At 30.8% G+C, this 21,881-nt stretch overlaps 1 protein-coding gene across 1 annotated transcript in view; it reads right to left on the minus strand.

Annotated features, from left to right (window-relative positions):
* Positions 1-21,881, minus strand: part of LOC111633552 (2-oxoglutarate dehydrogenase, mitochondrial-like) — a 106,536-nt gene that overhangs the window by 58,386 nt on the left and 26,269 nt on the right. The window contains exon 4 of the mRNA XM_023378141.1: positions 11,712-11,832. Within this exon, the coding sequence (XP_023233909.1) occupies positions 11,712-11,832 (121 nt within the window). The remainder of the gene's footprint in view (positions 1-11,711; positions 11,833-21,881) is intronic.

The following is a 21,881-nucleotide window of genomic DNA, read 5'->3' on the forward strand; positions in this document are numbered from 1 at the left end:
AACAGTACATTCTATATCATTAAAGAAAATAATACAATAATAAACTTACACATAAATTATGTGATTAACATTATACAATCTTATTTATTGCAACAACTTAAACTGTTATGGCATTTTGAATTGCACAAGAGTCCCTTGCTTTTACAACTGCATTTATTCGTGGAACACTATTTTTTGCAATGACAGCGTGTATAGCCTTGCCTTCCACTTTTCGAATTAGCTGCAGCTGCTTAAAATTTTCTTTACAAATTACGAACTGATTACGGGTATAAAGCTGCTTGAGGGTATCATTTTTGTTTGCTAATTTATAAAAGTCAGAGTCTTCTATTCTAACAACAACTGCCAACACATTTCGGGCATCTGTACGGCCACGGTCAACATCACAGACTTGTATTCGTACAGTATCACCATTTTGAGCAGAAGGAAACGGCGAAGAATTTGGCGACAGACTGTCGCCTCTCCGTCGACATCGGCTTCTCGGGTGTCGTTTCGACCTCCACCAAAGCTTATCTGTGCTTGTCAACATACACCAGCAATTGTTTGATTGTATAATAATATAACAAAATATTCGGTCTTTCACCGACGTATTTTGTATGTGTCGACATTCACCGGAGAATATGACCATTCTCCACCGGAGACCATTCTCTAATTTCAGTCTTTCACAGTAACATATATATTTCTAGTTATTCTAATTCTAAGGGTTCGAAGTTGATCAAATTATCTTGGCCACATGTAAATCAACCTGTATCTCTGTACTGTTGCATATGTTGCTAATGCAGCAGCTTGGATGCCCTTCCTTATGTTCATGCTCACTTATTTACATGTTTAAAGATCTGGCTGTTGCTCCTACTGTATGCATTGTCTCATGTCATTGAACATGTTGTCTATCTTTCTTTTCTTTGGTTCATATGGAGACTACAGCCACAGAGGTTTTCTCCTCCGATGAGCACCACTTGGTGGTTATGAGAAGTGGCCTGTGTGATGAATATAGAATGTGTTGTCTTGAATTGACTCAAATGTCTCTGGGATTGCTGGACAGATCCTGTTCATCCTTTTCATTCTGTAATAGTTGATAGATTGTGGCATTTTTGTTTGTAGCAAATGTTCTGGCAATCTCTCTCTGTATATACATGGGATTCCCAATTCAATACATGAAATCACATAGAGTGTTGTTAGTTTATAATAGAGTGTTGTTAGTTTATAAAATGCATTTATTTAGAAAATTTCAATTTGTTATCTGTATAATCTATTATACATTCATTTGTATATATTTATATGTATTTATTTATTTATTTTATATTTAATTAATTCATTGGCTAGGACAAAAATTTAAAATGTTCTGCTTGTAGTACATTGCAACTTTCAAATGGATTTTAAGCGTATAATATGTTCTACCAAAAGCTGTCAAGCAGTTTCGTAATTCAAATCTACAGTATGTAGATTGAAGATGGCCTTTAAATGAGGTTGAAAATATTTGTGATTAATTTAATATGCTTTTCCTGTCAGAATTTTATGGTTTAGTATGCTAGGGACTTTATTTAAATGATTGAGTAAACAGATACCCAAGCAAAATAAAGTCCTAATTGATCGTCTTTTATTCATAAGATGACTTCTTGTGTATGAGAAAGCATCAAAAAAGTGAATGCATTAAATTTAGATAATATACTGCATTTCCGAAACAAATTTTGAAAACTGTTTTCCATTACTTCTTATGGAGAAACGTCTAACTCATTTCAGTCTATGTGAATAACCAATTTTCCCAAATTACACTAAAACACTTATTTGTCTACAAATCCAGGATTTTAACATATTAAATATTAAACATTTCAATTACTTTACTAATAAATATTTAAAATCTCAAGAGATTACTAAATGCCATGATGTAAGCAGTAATACAACAAAGAAGTTTATACAGTATTCCCTATTAAGAAATGTATATAAACTGCATTTTCTTTAATATGCAGTAGGNGACCCTGCTCCAGATCAATTGTATTTTTAAATTTTTTTCTTTTTTTTTTTTTAATTGGAAGAGCTGTTTAAGAAAATGTAATGAAGCTCTGAAAGATTATTCTGTAAAATATTAAATAAATTTCTTTATATTCTATACATTTTAATATTTTGGCCTGTTTGTAAAAGTTTTTGAATATACTTGTAATAAATATATTTGTTATGGATATTTTTACCAAAAAATTATAATTTCAGTAATTATTAAAATATAAAAATTGAGCCAGTATATTTTCAAAACTAAAAAGTAATTTGGAAAAAACTGTTCTCAAATCACAATTTTTAAAAAAATATATTTTATTCTGAATTTATGGAAAACTAGAAACATTACTAAAAAAAAGAAAGAAAAATAGATGTAAAGAACACAAAACTTTCTGTATTAACAATTATTAGTATTAATTTAAAAAGGAAATCCTTTTATATTTTTGTAAAACTAATATTACTTGTCTGTATAAAAATATCAAATGCACATATGTTCCTGTCGTTAACACAGTTTACAACCAACTCAAATGTAACTTGGTGGACATGACTATTCTGCACCACTCTACCATTTAACATTATGTAGTACTCAGAAAAAAACACAAGGAAGCAGCTAAAATGTCTTCACTTTTCGTCTTTTCCAATCATCAGAAACCCTCTTTCATTGACAAGTTTGCCATGGTGATATTTGTTCAGCTCACTGCATTATTTGCCAAACCTCATTTAGTGTTAAATACGATGGAATTAAAGCATTTACAAGACATGCCAATTGCAAGAAGCATCAAAAACAAGTGCATCTTCTCATTTGCCTTTCCCTTCCCCTGGTTGTCACATCAGTCAACAAAGCAGTTTCTAAAGACGGCGACCTTAAATGACATGATGGGATAGTTCTTTGAGTGAAAGAAAATTAGCTGTGATTTCTTTGGAGATAATGTTACAATATTAACTTTATCTGAAATAAGATTATAAATTTATTTTGTAGTACACAATAGAAGCATTCATATCCATATATAAATGGAGAATTTTTGAGTTTTTTCGAAATACTGATTCTGGCAATGCTGCCATCAGAACCAGGCAACTGGGGCACTGTCCTAGAGGCTCCACCCTTAAGAAGTTTAGCTTTTAATTTTTTTATGCTATCCTGCCACTATCCCTTCTTTTCACAGTAATTAGGCATAGCATTCTATAGGAAATATATTGAACTGCAATAACTCTGTATTCTATTTAGACACTTATAGCATCGAAAATGGTAATAATTTAAAAGAACTGTGACAAAAATAAGGTGAAAACTATTTGTTGCACTAAAATTTGATTTAAAAAAAATTGAAAAACTTCAAAATACAGTCGATTCTGTTTAATTGGGCCACCAGTTAATTGGGGCAGCCACTTTATTGGGCCAAATCTCAAAGAATGAAAACTAAACTAATAAATTAATACATAATTTAAACAAGTGTTTCTCAGCATGGGGCCCATGCCCCACAGGGGGGCAATTCGATTGTTAAGGGGGCAATTCGAAAATGGACTCGCCCAGAGTTTAAGTTAACTGTATAGCCCAGGGGTGGCCAACAGTTTTTGCCCCCAAGCTGAATTGGAAAGAAAACTTTTTTCACAGGCTGAACCAGAGGCTGCCCTAGGAAGATTTTGAGGTGGTGCGAGATCTCATTGTGGTGTCACCCTGCAGAGACTAAATTGTACAGTACATAGAGATTACAGATACATTTTTCACTGTACTTAAGAGATTTTTAATGGAGGGTTAACTCTAAACGCACAGTGAGTTGTTGACCTTTTTTCCCTAGGTGTCAGAATTTTTCATCGAGCTATTCGGACTTCAGTAGCTAATATTGAAAGATTAATCACAGGCCACATATGTTGACCATGCCTGGTATAGCCACTGTATATGTTAGGGAGCCATAAGAATTTTAGAAAGGCTTGGAAAGGGCATAGCACAAAAAAGGTTGGAAAACATTGATTTAAACACTTAACTGGGACAGTAGCAGAAAAGGAATTTAGCAATTTTTGATATATTTTAGAGATCTTCTGAAAATATGTCAACACTACATACACTTATGTCATATAAGCCTAACGGTTGGTGCAGACAAAGCGATTTGTCTTTCACTCAGACGGTTCAGTTTTTCCAGAGGGTTCAGCATAATGGGATGTAACACACTGGGATCCTGTTTGAGGTTGACCTGAATACAAGCTACTGACCCTGCTCCAGATTGGACCAATACCCTTAGAAACAGAAAGACAAAAAACTCCTCCGACAATTTTTTGGTCTCTTGAAAGACATCTTGAAAGACCAAGTTGAAAGACATCTAGTTTCCTTAGATGTTGTTGTATGCATGATTACATCTAGACTCAGACAGCAGCCATCCAATCGTTGGGACCAGCATCCGGAGATGCCGGATTCTATGGACGCTCCCACTGAAGTGGCCCATCTCCAGATAAAAGAAACTGTGTTCAAAGAAAGGCCTTAAGGTGACTTTTGGACAAACCCAGTTTAACTAAAAAGTAGAAAGGAAAGATCGTTTGATCAGGAACGGATTGAATGGTCAGCCCTTATGTACATCACTACTAATATTGGCAACACTAGTGTGATGTGAATCAGTTATCTACTGTTGTGAATCTGGCAAATTTATAGTAAAATATTTTATGTATTTTGGTTTAATAAAGCATTAAAACAGGTACCTAATTATTATTTTTTATCTACTTATTTATTTACCTACGTATTACATATTTTATATACATTTATACATTTTATGCATTTATTATATATTTATTATATACATAACAAGTTGGGAAGTAAAAAGGAGTTGGAGTCGGCGGATTTTTTGACAACTCCGACTAAAACACCAAAACTCCATGACTCTGACTCCACAGCCCTGCTTTTTACTTAAAGTTTTTATACTACATGAAATCAAATAATCTGTAGTATTTGTGTAATCATCATATTATACATTGTAATCAAATAGCTGAAATATAAACTGAATATAATGAGCTAGATGGGATGATTATTTGTGAGGGTTATTAAATTTTAATTAAAAATGTTCCACAATACAAGTAATTGAGAAATATGTAATAAAAATTTTCTGACTAGTATATATCATGAAATACTGTCTTCGCTTAAATGTAAGAAGTACTTTTTCCAGATTTTAAAATCTCTGAAAATAAGGTGCTCCTTAGAGTTGATGTAATACATCATTATTAGTGACCTGTAGTGCCAAGCATTCTATTTCTCCACCACTAATTCAATTGCATCATTTTAATGATTTGATTAGACCAATACTAATAACAGTAAATACCTAAAAGGTCAACTTAGCTCAATCTCATTAGTCAATTACAGTACTTTCATAATTACTTGAATGAAAATTCCAGAAAAACTCTTTCAAGAAATGTTATATTTCTGATGCTTAAACAGCACTCAGAATGATTGCAAGTGGAAAGACGTAAGCATTGAATCCCAGTATTGATTCAGAAAAGCCTAACATAGAAAATGAAGAGGTTTCCAACTTCAATACCACAGAAGACCTTGATGTCTTTTACCTGTCTCCAAATTTACTTGTCACTAGGCTAAACCATAAATAACCATTCCCAGTTCTGTATTTTATTTGCATTTTTAATAATATATGGTTAATAAGAAACTATTTTAAGCTTACAAACAAATAAGTTTTAGTTTTTAATATAGTACAGGAAAAAAGTAATCTAAATTTATGAATACATAACTACATGTACGTACATACTTGTAAATGTACATGTTTACAATTTGGCGATGTGTACAGTACATCATGGACTTTTTATTTGTGAATGTGCTTTGCTCTAAGACAGTGGTTCTCAACCATTTTTTACCCATGGACCCCTTTCCTCTTAATTTTTTTGTGGACCCCATAGACATTGCACAGAAAAAAACCTTATATATTTTACTAATAAAAAAAGAAAGGAATTGTATCAAAAATAAAAGAAATAGTAAATGATTATGCTTTATTTTGATAGAAAGCCAATTTATTTTATTTATTTTTTTTATATTTGTTTTTTCGTTACATTGTTTCAAATTGGAAAAATATTCTAATACTGAAGCTCTGAATTTCAGAAAAAGTAACTACTGTATTTATGAACTAGCACTTTTAATACCTCTCACCTTGTCAAGATGGAGTTTTGCATAGAACTGAAAGAGAGGGTTAAAATAAACTGATTATCTTTATACTGGAGGGAGGTTTATAGCCTCCCTCCCTAATCTTCAAGAACAAACTGCTGCAAAACATTCAGAAATGTCACTGTCAAGTGACATGACACTGATGGTATAAAATTCTCCTAACAAATCCTGGCTTTATAATCTCTGTTTGACCTTTGTCACTAGATATATACAATGAGTGGCCAAAAAATTAGACAGACCCTTTTCTTCTTGGTATAGAGAGCCGACATTCTTCTTGGTATAGACTCAACAAGTTGCTGTTGTTAAGAAAGTTGGCCCATGCTAACATAATGGCAGCTTTAAGTTGGGTCAGATTGGATGGTGGCATTTCCAAGCTTTGAAGTGATCTTTTGACTTCGTCCCACAAATGCTCCGTAGGATAGAGGTCAGGAAACTGAGCTGGCCATGGAAGCAAGTTAAACTATGATTGATGTTCCTCAAACCAATCTGAGACCAATCAAGATTGGTGACAAGGTGCATTGTCCTGCTGAAAGTGACCATCTCCATCAGGGAACATATAGCCATAAATGAGTGTACGTGATTGGCAACAATGTTGAGGTAAGCTGTTCTATTCATAGATGTGTCCACAAATATCAAGGTACCCTATGTACTCCAAGAATACCCTGTGTCTTTTTATGATCTAACTAGTAAAAAAGATCCTAGCATTCCTAGCTATAAAGATATCTTACAAAAGGGAATAAAACAAACTAAAATTATAGATGAACCACCTCTACCTGCATATACTGTATTAGTATATAGTGATAATAATAGAGCCACTTCTGATAAAACGAAAAGTACTTTAACTAATAACTTGAGACTGATAAGCTTGGCGTAGGCATACGTCAAATAAGGAAAATTAAGACTGGTGGAATTGCAGTCGATTTAAACCATAAGAATGAGGTAAATTACTTTAAAGAGAATGTTGAACAAATTCCAGGTTTAGTATCATGTTTGCCGAGAAAGAGACTACCATTAGTCAAAATTGCTTCCATTCCGAAAACCATTAATAAAGAGAATCTTGCATTAGACATTTTTGAGCAAAACCCGTACATTTTTCCCACCTATACTGAACGCACTTTTGTTGAAAATGTTAACATAAGGTTTCCACTTAATCAAAAAAATGAAAATCATATTTCCTGGATTCTTGAAGTATCTCCACAAATTAGAGAAAATATGATAAAAGCAGGAAAAATCCATCTTCTTTGGACAACCTGTCCTGTCTTTGACTTTCTCCTTATAACACAGTGCTATCACTGTTTATCATTTGAACATTTTGCAAAAAATTGTTCTTTAAAAGAAAATGTGTGTAGCCATTGTAACGGAAATCATTTATATAAAGATTGTCAAAACAAATATGACTCACCAAAGTGTGTTAACTGCTTAAGAGAAAACAGAGTACAGAATTGTCACAACACAATGGATAAAACTTGCCCAGTGTATCTAAGAGAAAAAACTAAATTCCAACAAAGAACTGAATACATAATACAGTGATCTGCAAGGCTACTTCACAACTCAAGGATTAACCGGTGTCTGGAGATTGTGATCTGACATTTGTATTTTGGAACTGTAAAATGAATATAGCTGTATAATATTTGATTATTGTATAATTTTAATTAATAATCTTAGTTCTTTCTAATAATTGTTACCAAGGACTATACATTTTGTCATATAAATTATATGTGCTTAGCATACTTTGAATTTCCTTTATTGTTTGTACTTTTGTGTCAATGAAACACTTTTAATGTCAAGTATTTGTCTCTGATTGGCAAGTTTCTGATTATTGTACTTATTTATTGTGTCTTATGTATTGTACAATCAAGTATTTGATAATAATGGTGAACTTTACATGTTTTTCAATACTAACAGCAACTTGTCATGAATTTGTATATAGTTGTATATAGATCAGTTAACTTGTTTTGTTTTTATTTTGATTTTCATGTTATTGATGTACTATTTTATGTATTTTATTCCTTATGTTCTTTTAATTCTTCATCATTAGAGTTATGTGTACAACATCTATACCTGAGCATTGTGATTTCTTTGTGTACAACCGGTAATGCACCAAAGCGGGGCCGGTCTGTATATATATATATATATTATATATGTACAATAAAATAATGAATGAATGAATGAATGTACTCCAAGAAAACATTCCCCACACCATAATTCCACTGCCACCAGCCTGAAGAGTTGTCATTTGGCAGAAGGAGTCATGAATTTGTGCTGTTTGCACCATATTCTGATCCTGCCATTTACATGATGGAGCAGGAAACAAGATTCATTGGACCAGGCCACTTTTTTCCAGTCCTCAAGTGACCAATTTCATCATTCCTGGGCCCACAACAGGTGCCTTTTCCTATTTTTGTCTCCTGCTGCTAAAGCCCATCCTTTGCAAAGTGTGTTTTGTTGTGTGTTGAATACGCTTTGTGATGCACCTGCATTGAATTCAGCTGTAATTTATCATGTTGTTGCCCTTCTGTTGCTGCGGACTATGCATGCTAATCGCCTTTCACCTCTCTCGTTCACAAGCCTTTTTTGACCAAATTGTCCTTATTGCTTGAAGTTCTTTTTTATCAACTGCCACTCTCTAAACACCAGAGATACTGTTGGGTGAGAAAATCCTAGAAGAGTTGTCATTTCAGAGATGCTAACACAATCTCTTCTTGCACCAACAATCATTCCTTGTTCAAAGTCACTTAAATCTTTTGTCTTACCCATTTTGACATTAACTTTCATGATAACTATGTCGTTTGAAGCTGAGCATACATTATATAAGCAACTCTGCATTGTTACATCACTCTATATCACTGTCGGACTGATTTACTTTCAAATAAGGGGTATGTCATATACGTATTCAATATTTTAAATAATTTATATTTTAACTCTTATGCAAGAAATGAGTAATAAAGAAATTAGAAGAGTAGTAGAATACACAGTAATGGAATACATGGCACCCTTAAGCAACATTTACAAAGAAATAGGANAAACGTTCAGAAATGTCATTGTCAAATGACATATTTTATCACTTATGAAGAAATGAGTAATAAAGAAATTGATAATATATATACTGTAGAAATTTAATTATCAGTAAAACAATTGTTCTGAAGTAAAATTACCCTATAGACTAGGGGTGTCCAACTTTAGTGTGCATAATATCTACTTTTTATCTTAAAAATGTGTCGCGATCGACTTGTTGTCATAGGCATAGTCTAAGTGGCAAGGGAAGGTGTGAAATACATACTTTGTTTAGATAGGTAAGAAAAGCCACAATTTAATTGAGAACATGAAGAAAAGATACTTACATTTTAAACAGAAGAAAAATTGAAACTCAATGTTGTCGCTTTTGGGGACCACCATTTCACCCTTCCTCTCTCTACTATGTTCCGACCTACTCTCTCTGTCCCTCTTCCCGCCTTTCTTTTTTCTGGTTTTATGACCCTTTGTTTGCATTTCTTATTCCCCTTTTACAACTGTACGCAAACGGATTGCACATGGACTGACAAAACCGCATCTGAGGGAGGACGTGGAGGTCCCATATCACTACAGTTGCATTTGCATGTTATGTTCGGTTACAAGTGTAACACATTGCCAAGACATCGCAAGCGATCAACCGATCGATCAAGGTCGACTCGTTGGCCACCCCTGCTATAGACTACTAAAATATCACTGTGAACCCCCAATTTGGTATTTTTTTTCTGTGGATCCTAAGTAATGTTACATGACCCCTAGGATCCATGTAGACCCTAAATGAGAACCACTGCTCTAAGACATTATAAAATAAGATAATTTTGTAAGGATGAATAACAAATACAGTTATAAAAATTATTTTGTGATAGTAGAAAATAAATTAATTTATGTTAAATTTACCAATATCGAGTGACATTGACAATAATGACAAACAGTAGATATTGGAACTACTGTAGAAAATGCCAATATTAAGCTCTTAAAGACCACTAAATAAGACGACAACACAGAGTCGCAGATTTTTTCATGTTTCGTTCTCTAGGATTTATGATGATTATATTAATATTTACTGTAAATGTATGTATTTTAATATGATTTTATGTGCTTTTAATGCTTTTCTAGTGACATTACGACTTCAATATTTGTGACAGACAGATGTAAAGTCAAATAAAATGACTTAAACTTGATTTTTATATTTCCATATATTTTTTTGGACAAATGACATATAACCAAGAACGACTTAACTCGAATGACATAACCCGAGGTATCCATGTAAATTACTTTACTCTGCAATAAATGCCGAACAAATTTATGTCAACAGAAGTTAACTTCTTTTAACATAAATTTGTCTAAAGTTGTCTATTTTTCAAAAAAGAAAACTCCATGGATATGTAGAAATTAAGGTATGTCTTAGATTCAATAGCATCTTACATTTGAGTCTATGGTATACACATATAAAATTACAATCGATATTTAAATTATAATAAATATTCTTAGATATAAATTAAAGCAACTAATTACTTAATTGTGCTATAGAAATACTTCAAATGAAAAAATAGCAAGAGAGTTTTTTGAAATTAGAATGAATTCTTTAATTATAATAGAAATTAAACATATATGACAGAAAAATAACAGCAAAAAGCAGAAAATCTTTAAAATCAAAAAATTGAAGAGCATTTAAACTTCATTAATAGAAAAACAGAAAATATATTGTTTCTTCTGGTTCGATGTCACAACTTGGTGAATTTATCGACACTTGGCAAATAATTTCATCATCCACTTTTAATTCATATATATATGCATTTTGGATGACAAGATACAACCTATCTATGTAACAGACTGAAGAGGGGCGAAAGCCCGAAACGCATATCTGTATGAATTAAAAGTGGATGACAAAATTATTTGCCAAGTGTTGATAAATTCACAAAGTCGTGACATCGAACCAGAAGAAACAAGAAGAAGAAGACACAGTTTCAACAAATAAATAGAAAATATATTGCTTTCAAACTGTAACAGATTCTGTTGTTTTCAGTTTTATAAAAGAACAAAATTTATAATTATCAGAGAAAAATTAAAGTAATTCAAAAAAATTCAGTAAAAAGGAGACTCATTCAAAAGAAAATTTTCTCCATTACATGCAATACATATGGCATTTCTTACCCATATTATGCAGTTTTAGCCAATAACCATCAAGATGCAAACGATCTAGATTTGGAATAGTTATTCCCAAGGGATCAAGGTTGGCAAAGAAGTGTCCACGTATCTACAGAATGGAAGAAATATACAACAACATCCGGAGTTCTGATGTTTTCTCACAACAATATAAAAAAACGAGAAATTCTTTATAAAGTTTGATAATATACTGGGCTTATATGCACACAAACTTTTAAATAAAATGAAAAATCTAATATTCCATAATATTATTTTAAATGTATTTATTTTATTATTCTGAATCTTAGTATTTGTCTTATAATCAAGAATAATAGAATTTGCAATTTATACAATTAACTTACTAAACTAATACTTATTTATAAATTATATTATATAATCAATTCTTGATATTAGTTGATCATACCTAACTTGTGACTACGTAGTACAACCTGAGGAGAACTTGGTGCACCTTCTGTCACAGTTGAAGAATAGTTTACAGCTGTAATTGATAGTGGATCAAGCTTCGAAACAAGATGACCACGTACCTATCATTGACATAAACAACGGAAGGAAAAAATATAATAAATGAAAAGAAAAAAATAGATAAATAAAAATACAAACTTAAAAAGAAAAGTGAGTGTTTGAAAATAAATAAAACAATAAACAATTAAAACTCTAGTTAAATGAAATTTTAAAAATAAATTGTATGGCATTTACAAAAGAAAAAGTAATTTTTATAAAAATAGTTATTGTGAAAATGCTATTTTTCATCAGCAAAGTGAAGTCAATCATTTTAAATACTACTGCTATTCAAAAAATAAATTTATAAATACATTTTTAAAATACGACTTATGTTAATTCATGCAAAACATATACTTATTGAATTGCATAAAAACATTTATTACAAATTAAAGAAATGTATATAATTCTAACTAATAATAATAATATTCTTATTAAACTAAAATTTTATACATAAATAATAGATCTACTTTAATAATAAAAATATATATACTATTAATTTGCTTAATATTAAAATATTTTAAACTAGTTAATGCACCCATCAAATGTTCATGTTAACTTAAGAAAACCTCAANACAGTGAGTTCAGCTAACATAGAACTTCTTACTTTTCCCATCAAATGTTCATGTTAACTTAAGAAAACCTCAAACATATTTGAAAATTACATGTGATTTTGTTACACGTTTGTTACAGTACAATATAATAGTTTGATATTCAGCAACTATGTACAGTACTGAGCATCAAATAATTGCTCTGTCAGAGTATTAGGTATACTGTTGTTTTTCTTTAGACTCTCTCTAAATAAACTTAACTTACATAGAACACCCAAACTCCAGCAGTAATGTGAAATATTAATACTAGAACAAACATTTTTCAGAGATCTTATGCCTACATCTTCAGGTTCTGAAGTCTTTTGAACATAGTACGTTTCTGACGAACATATAATGACACTTGTAGTAAATGTTTTTTTTTTTTTTTTTTTTTATATATCTAAAAATAGAATGTCACGTGTCAGACTTTAAAATTTAGCACTTATATGTTATGATTGGTTAGTTAGTGTTAATGTCATGTTCGTTCTTGCAGTGTGAGCTTTTCATATGGTATAAGGCCCTCCATGCCTGGGCCAACAAGTTGCTGTCTTTATAGTTGATGACCATTTCCTATCTTGCCATCTTGTAAATTTCAATTTTTCCAGGTGCCATATTTGTGTTTTGTTACTTGTGTTGTGTAAAAGTTTAGCTTGATTCAAATATATACATGTGTCTTCTTCCAAGGCTAGAGTGAATAGAGCAGTAGTGCTTTGTTGCTTTTTCTTATTGATGTTATGTGTTCTTGGAGGCATTAATGCAAAGATCTTGTAGTGGCCCCTGTAAATTGTAATCACTTTCCTATTCTATTATCTGTTAGCAGTACTGTACAGTATCTCTCTGAATAAAGAAATTATTATTTTATTTATAATAAATGTGTATATATTATAAAATAAATATTATGTTTTTATTGTTTTATAAATAAATATTTTGTATAGACTCATTCCATTATACAGTAGAGCGTCAATTTTCTGAATCAATTGGGGACTGGGGTTGTCCGGATAACTGATATTTCAGATAACTGATTTACATACAAAAAAATAGTTTAACGTATCCGATTTCGAAATTTTTCTCCGTTGCGTGTCGCATTGAATTTTCGTCGATGTTAAGCCTAACAAAGACTATTGTATCATTAAAAATTATTTTTTTATTTTGTACAAACAAAAAACACTTACTACAACACCTTTTCTTGCAGTCGACGTTTATTAGAAAACTTCAAACGTTTTCGGTCTTATTAAAAGACCTTTCTCAAGAAAATACGATTAAATAAAGAACAAACACTGTAAATCGAACACTTAATACAAATAACTCTTTTTTGAATCTTTCGAACTGGCTTATAATCCGTTGCGAATGACGTCAGTGTAAACTTAGCAACGGAAATATAACAATATTACATAAATATTTACATCTAAATACGTATAGTTGCCATCTCTCTACATTATTCAAAAGTACGTAATCTGAGATACATAGTGACTACTTCCTTCAATTATTAATATTATAATAAGCTAGAGGACCATGCTGCTGATATTTTAGTCGCTTCCCGGAAGTTGATTGCGAGGCCTTTATGCTTTGCCTTACAAATCTGCCAGGCTTCCGCGTAATGTCGGTGTTTCCTGTCTCGGACTATCTGCATTAGTCTTGCTTGGTCCCATTCAACTTGGACGTCTTGCTGGTCCGCTAGAACGTAGGTGGCTAGCGCAGTGCATGGTTGTTTTTTTCTTATATTTGCTTGGTGTTCTGCTAACCTGTCTTTGATACATCTTCCTGTTGCCCCTACATACATTAANCCGGGAAGCGACTAAAATATCAGCAGCATGGTCCTCTAGCTTATTATAATATTAATAATTGAAGGAAGTAGTCACTATGTATCTCAGATTACGTACTTTTGAATAATGTAGAGAGATGGCAACTATACGTATTTAGATGTAAATATTTATGTAATATTGTTATATTTCCGTTGCTAAGTTTACACTGACGTCATTCGCAACGGATTATAAGCCAGTTCGAAAGATTCAAAAAAGAGTTATTTGTATTAAGTGTTCGATTTACAGTGTTTGTTCTTTATTTAATCGTATTTTCTTGAGAAAGGTCTTTTAATAAGACCGAAAACGTTTGAAGTTTTCTAATAAACGTCGACTGCAAGAAAAGGTGTTGTAGTAAGTGTTTTTTGATATTAAAATATGCAGTCTAGAACGATGTGTTTGTACAAACAAAATAAATATATTGAAAAATATAAAAATAATAAAAAATTATACTTCAGATGTTAATTTAGTATCAAAAACGTAAAATATTTGAGTAGCCTAAGACATAGCCAAATATTGAAGCGCCACAGCACTGGCAAAAATTTAAATTTGCTGACTGGAATTCTTTCGGATGATTGACTTTCGGAAAATTGACGGTCTACTGTATTTTACAAAAATATTCATGAAGGCTAAAATATTTTTCTCAAATGAAAAAAAAAGTAATTTTAATAGAGCAATCAGCAACAAAATAATTTAAAATGCCATATTTCAAAGAAACATTGAAAATAGATGGAAAATAATAATAATAATAATAAGATTTTTTTCAAGTAAATACTTTCAAAATATTCATACATCACTAAGTTTTAAATTGAAACTGATAAACCAAAATGATTAATCTGCTGAAATTTGATCATTTAAAAGAAATTTATGGGCTTTTTCAAAGTTTTCTGTAAAATACAATGGAAGAGATTTATAAAAAAATATATAAATAAAATAAAAAATAAAATTTTCCAACAATATTGAGAGAAAAAAAAAGACAAAATTCAATGACACTGCCAATCTGAACACAAATGTTTCTACAAAGGCAGTACAAAGATAAAACAATTCCACATATAAACTTACAAAATTTCTCAAATAATAATCACCTAGATAACCTTTGCTTTCTTCCAGTAGTACATTAGAAACAACAAATGTTTTTGAACATATTTTGAAAGTTCATCATAAGTTTGAAAACATTTGTCATTTATAATGTACTACTGGACTAAAGCAAAAGTTATCTATGCAACTATTATTTGTGCATTTTTCCAGTTTGAACTATCTTTTTTTATTTGACAAACTTTCTCATTTATTTATTATATTTAAATTCAAATTTTCTACAATTTAGGCTGTTTTTATAAATAATTTTATGAAGAAATTTATCATTAAAATTTTATTTTATTAAATTATTAATGTTAAGTAAACTTAACATTAATAATTAAAACCTTATAAAAGCATAAATGAATGTAATACTATTTTAATACAACAAAAATTGTCTTACACTACAGATCAGAATTTTCCATTTTGGTAGATTCCTGTTTTATAAAGAGATTATTTTGTTATTAATGTAGAAAAGGAGAAAGGTTGAAAACATGTTGCAACTCATATTTAGAAATGCTTCTTTATCATAAGAGTTTTGTTTCAAAGTCAAGTTGAAAACTCCAAAATATGTATGTGGTGCATAGAAGAAAAAGTCTGTAAAATCTATTACATATAAAATTAAAATATTAAAATTAATCTAATCAACATTTTAATTGCCCTATGATATACCACTTTCTAGTCAGCATTTGACTTAGAACTATTTCTAAGTCTATTGTATGCTAGTCTAACAGTGAGTTCAGCTAACATAGAACTTCTTACTTTTATTTAAAAATTAATTTTATATTGTTTATAAAAATAACTGGTCTTAGAAATTAATTGTTTATCATCATGTAACACAGTATTTAATTTTGGTTAATTCTAAGAATATTGCCAAGTGGCATTGGTTGCTTCTTTTGTCTAGTTAATAGGAAGAGAAAAAACATTTTAGGACAAAATGCTTCCAGTCATAATTATTTTATAATTTTTAATTCACAAACAAATATGGAAATACACCAAATTAATTGTCTTTTTTTTTTACTAACTACTTTTAAGATTTTTACCATATGTGACTTTTTTTGCATTTAAATGCATTTAGATTATAACATTAAAATGATTATATATGTCTGGAATGTATGCTATAATATTAAATGATCATAATAAAATGATCAAACCATGAAATTTACATTATTAAATAAAGTGATCATTCAGTGATTCTTAAATAGTACAGTGAAATTTTGTTAAACCAGCATTTGGTATGCTGGCAAATCCCATAAACTGGCATTTTGAGCTCATCTTTGAGGTTTATCGGTGCACTGAGTAGGTCTAGAGTTAAGATTTTTATGTAAAAGCATGTAAAACATGCAATTTTAGGTAAAACAGGAATTTTAGGAAAGTATGGATTGTCCTTTTAGAGATGACAGATGCCAAGACAACATAATGTTAGGTAAAGCAAGTTCAGTTCATGGATCTGAAAACATTTCATCTATTGGATCATTTAATGATCCAATAAATGGAGTGTTTTGGGACCCAATAATTTTTTTGGAACAAGAAAATCATGATTAGTAGCCAGTTTATGTAAATTTTATATTCAGACTTCCAGGATATCATTTTTATCGTAAAAATTTAAATGTAACATAATGATAAATTTACAATTACAATTTTTCCATGAACTAATATTTTCATTGTTTGAAATGGACTTAAAATTTTGAGGTGCAATTTATCTATCATATCTCCTACCTAATTTCTTTTATATAAGAATGAAAAAAGATATTAAAGACCATTATCATTTGAATACGTATTTTAATATTTCACTTATTATTTTTTATAAATTTTTATCATTAATTTTGTTGATAGTATTACAACCTTTTATAAAATCTGGCTTATGTTCTCTATTCATTTGTCTCTTAGGGAGTGAAGAAATTTCATCAACATTTAATTTCTTCTAATATTTTAAATTTACGTTTTTAATTTGTTTAAACATTTACATTATTAATTATTGTGAAAGCTAGCCTGGGGTACAGGGTAGTTCTATTACGCCTGTATCACTTACTAGGCTCAGATTAACCGAAATCTGTCTCCTTAGTTTCGGATCGCGAGATCCGATCTTAAAAGTTCTTATAGGAGGGCGATAATCGCTAGTAGATCTGAACTGTGTTCAGATGCTTATCAGGACTGACACCAGTTAATCAATCTTATTATACACGGATTAACGCGCGTATGAGATCTGATTCGGTCACACAAACAAGAGACATTTTTAATTAAAAACGAAATAATAAATTTAATAAAACAAGAAAATAAACTCATACAAAATGTGGATAAACGAGAGACAGAAACTACTACAAATAATATTAAACCGAGAGTTATCTATACTTATATTATACTCTATTCGCGATCGAGAGAGAGAGCTCACAAAAATCGTTTTAAAACATACAACCTGTTTAGGTGTCGTTCGTCTTCTTCTCTGTATGGACACTTTGGAGATAAAGTTCATTTACTTCTTCGTATGGGAGATCGATAAGTGCACAAATATAAAAGTATATTTTCTAAGTTCAGACTCGGGACTTAGTCTATGGGACTCGTTTAAGGCGTTGGTCATTAGGAGATAAACTGTGTGGAGTTTGACGCTTCGGATCTGTCCAAGAACTCCGTCGCTGAACTCGTCGAATTCGGCCTAATTTCCCTTATATCTCCTGAATTTCAACCAATCATCGGCCAGTAACTCTTTCATGAGAACAGACGAAAGGGGAATGAATGAGGGGTAACCATTTCCCATCTGAGCAAGATTTTTAACCAGATAAGGGAAAGTCAGAGGATGTTCTCTTCTGGGAAAGTCAGAGGATGTTCTCTTCTGTGAAAGGAAGTAGCATCTGTTATCTGGTTTTTCCCACGTCCAAAACACTAGATTTTCACAAAAACGAAGTAATATTTTGTGTCGATTTTTTACCATTATTAATAAAAATTATTAAATTAGACCCAGGGCCTTTCGGGTCTCACATTATTGTCTGCTGATGAGCACACTATTATTTTTAAAAATTTTTCCATCTCATTGTGAGTTACACTTTTTATATTCATCCCAATGTGTTGTGAGTTGAAGTATTCATTCTCTCATTACAATTCTATTGTTTTATAATGACTATTCAGTTTTAGATTAACATTAAGAAATGCATTTGACAAGAAAACATTAAATGTATGTTTTACACATTAATAACTTTTAACTTAAAAAGTTTAAATAAAGATTTCTTATTAATTAAAACATTTAGTAAGGAAATATTTTCAAATGCATTAAAAAAATTATTTTATCTTTAAGCTTCGAAGTTAAAGAAAAAAAAAAATGTTTGGCTTATAAAGAAATTTATGTAATCAATTGTAATATTTTAAAAAGTTTGAACCTATCTAGATATACTGTACAAAATGCAGATTACATAAAATATTTTGTAAGTTATTTAACAGGAAATGTTATGTCAGATTATTTCATCTTGAAATGGTTGACAAATATGATGATAAAGACTAAAATTAGAACAGGTAACATCAAATATTCTGACAAATGTATTTTTGGTATGTAAATAATATTTATGAACGCAACTGATGAATGTTATTTGGATTGATAATTGTGTGCTATTTGTAATTAATTTATTTGAAATGATAAAATGGATTTCACCAATATTGATGCTTTAGAGAGCACTGGTATCCCAGTTAAGGCACAGTACAGGCAATAGTAAAGTCTGCAGTTTTACTGAGGTATACTGAAGATCTTTAAACATGTTACAGTTCAATAGTTCACAGCAAATTTGTCAGTAATGAATCCACTGTAGTCCAATTAAATATATTACAAAAACAAACACATTCCTTATTTCACAATACAGATATATTCAAAGTTAGAAGCTATTTATATTCTATTAAATCAAAAACATATCTATCTATTATTTCAGGAAAAAAATTATTTGCAATTTTTCTCTAAGTAAAAGCTTTGAATTTCTTTTTTTTATATTCTTTTAATCCAATGTTATATAAAATTGATGATTGTTACAGTATTTGTTTGTGATGTTCAAGTTTAGTGTCCATGATTCAAATGTCCATTTCACATTGTTGTTCTATTTTTTGAAATGTTCTAATTTACCTGAAGATGATCCATTGATTGGATTGAAAACGTTTGTGTTAAGAATAAATCTCTCAGCGAGTGAACAGGTGTTGATTTAGTTATAGTTTATTATTTTCTGCTGAGCACGCTTTGGGTTGTTTATGTCCATTTCACATTTGTACTTAAAGTAAATGCTATATTTGCAAACATTTGCATTGAATACAATACACAATACCATAACATATTTCTATTGATTCTTGGAAGAATCAATTGAACCAATGGACAAACATCCAATTTGATCACAAAACCAAACTTTCTGTTAGACCTTTCCAAGGGCCACTAGCAAACCCATAGTATGTAGCAGAATATGATTGTTGATACTGTGAACACTAAAACAAAATGAATCGTTGTCAATGAATGCATGTAGAATAGATAAACTGGCTTTAAAAGATGCCTTTTCACTCAAATGAGGCATTGAATTTTCCAAGATAATATAACTGGTACAGAACTTTCTTTGAAAAAATTTGATGATAATCCAATAAGACAAATTATTATACTGGTGTAGTTTTGAATTAGCAAAAGGAGGAAAACTTAGTCAAAAATAAGACAAAACATTTATAATTTTTTATTTTCAGTGAAAAATACAATAATTTAAAATATCTTTATGCTATATTCTCTGTTCCTTATGCTGTATCTTTTACGGGGACCATGGTGTCATCTTACTTATGGTTGCAGATTCTAGATTTCACTTTTTTAGATGGTTTAACTCATCCTTTCTCAAAGTGGGCGATAATGCCCCTTTGTGGGCACTGGAGGCTTTCAGGGGGCAGTAAAGTCTCAGTGATTAAATATGAGTTTTATTTCTTCTCATATTCTTCTCACTACATTCTTTGATCTCAGAAGTAGGATATGAGTCACACCCTATCTGTCCTATCCATATAATAATGCATGTTTAAACATTATATTTGCAATAACTGTTTTTAAGATACACAACAGATGGTAATGTAAAAAGGTAAGTTAAAATATATGGGGCACTAGAATTTTTTAATCTCAAAGTGGGCGGTGGTCGAAATAAGTTTAAGAACCTGTGATTTAACTGAATAAATAATAGATACTACTATTGTTTTATTAATAATTTTTGTTATTCATTGCACAGATGAATAAAAAATTGTTTATTTTATTATTCATTTTTAACACTTTAATTTCTAAATTTGAGTTTGATTACTGTAAATTCTGCAAATTATATGTATTTATGTTTTAGTATGTAATATGTTTAATTTTAATCAATATCCTTTTGAAATACTGTTCTTTTTGGTTTAATTTTAGCAAGCTACACAAAACTGCTAAGTTGAGGAAACCAAAAGATTTATTTCAAAATAAATATTTTTGAATCTATTTTGTCCATCATCAGTTTTTCAAGCAGAAATCAGAATAAATGAAAATAAAGTTATTTACAGTTGAATTTAGAACAGTTTACATTTAGATTTATAGTGGTGCCTCTTATAACGTACTTAATCCATTCCAGCTGCACATCCATTAAGTGAAAAGTCCATTATACGAAATGCATTTTCCCATAGAAATACATGTTAAAACATATAATTCATTCCGCAGCATAAAATATCCATACTGTACCATTAAAAAAATGAAAATGGAGCAGTCACCAATTATGCCCAGTAGTCAGATGTTGTGAGGAGGATGTGGAGGAACACTTTCTTCACACATTCATACAGATACATTGCAGCAGGTCTATTTTTATTGTTTTTTAATCGAAGTCAGATTCAGGAGAGGCTACCGGAGCTTGCAGGGTCAACTCCTCTTGTTCCATCCTTTGTTTTTTGCCTGCTAGCTTCTTGAAAAACATGTCCAAGGTGGTCTGTTTCTCTCTCTTCTTCAACACCTGTCGGAAATGACGGGCAAGGGTGTCATTGTAGAGATCATTGATCCTGGTGGCCTCAGCTCTGTTTGGATAATGAGTGTTGGTAAACTCCTGAACCTCTCCCATTCGACAAGGAAGTTGCTGTCAAATTTCACTCCTTCTGATGATTTCTGGCTTTGTATCAATTGAAATCACCTTTCTGTTTTTTTAGAAGCCATGATTTGTACAACACTTGAATAAATGTAAATACCCTGCACTGAGGTGATGTACGTAATAAACAAGGAAGCAAGCCGAATCCCAATGGAATCTCTGCACTTCAGATATACTAATAATATATTCTAATAACACTAATATAAATAACACTAATAAAAATAGCAGATTGTCATTGGCAACTGCAAAAGNGGCCTTTCAAAACAGATTTTATATACATACATAATGCATTCTTCAATTCAGAGAATAAAGGGGTCTAGTAGAAAAGTGAAAATTCTAACGAAAACCAAATTGGAAAGCTAAAAGAGGAACTTTGAAAACAGTGATAAGATTTCAATTCATTCTGTAGCTCTGAAACAAAGTTTCATATAGTTGGTTCCATGAAGCTTTGAAAATTAAAATACATATTAAATATCAAAAGAAGCAAGTAATTCTAGACAGAACAAAGCAAATATCACTGGCAAGG

The sequence above is a fragment of the Centruroides sculpturatus genome, unplaced genomic scaffold (genome assembly GCF_000671375.1).
Source record: "Centruroides sculpturatus isolate CEXI.00-Female unplaced genomic scaffold, Cexi_2.0 scaffold749, whole genome shotgun sequence".
Classification (NCBI taxonomy): Eukaryota; Metazoa; Arthropoda; class Arachnida; order Scorpiones; family Buthidae; genus Centruroides; species Centruroides sculpturatus.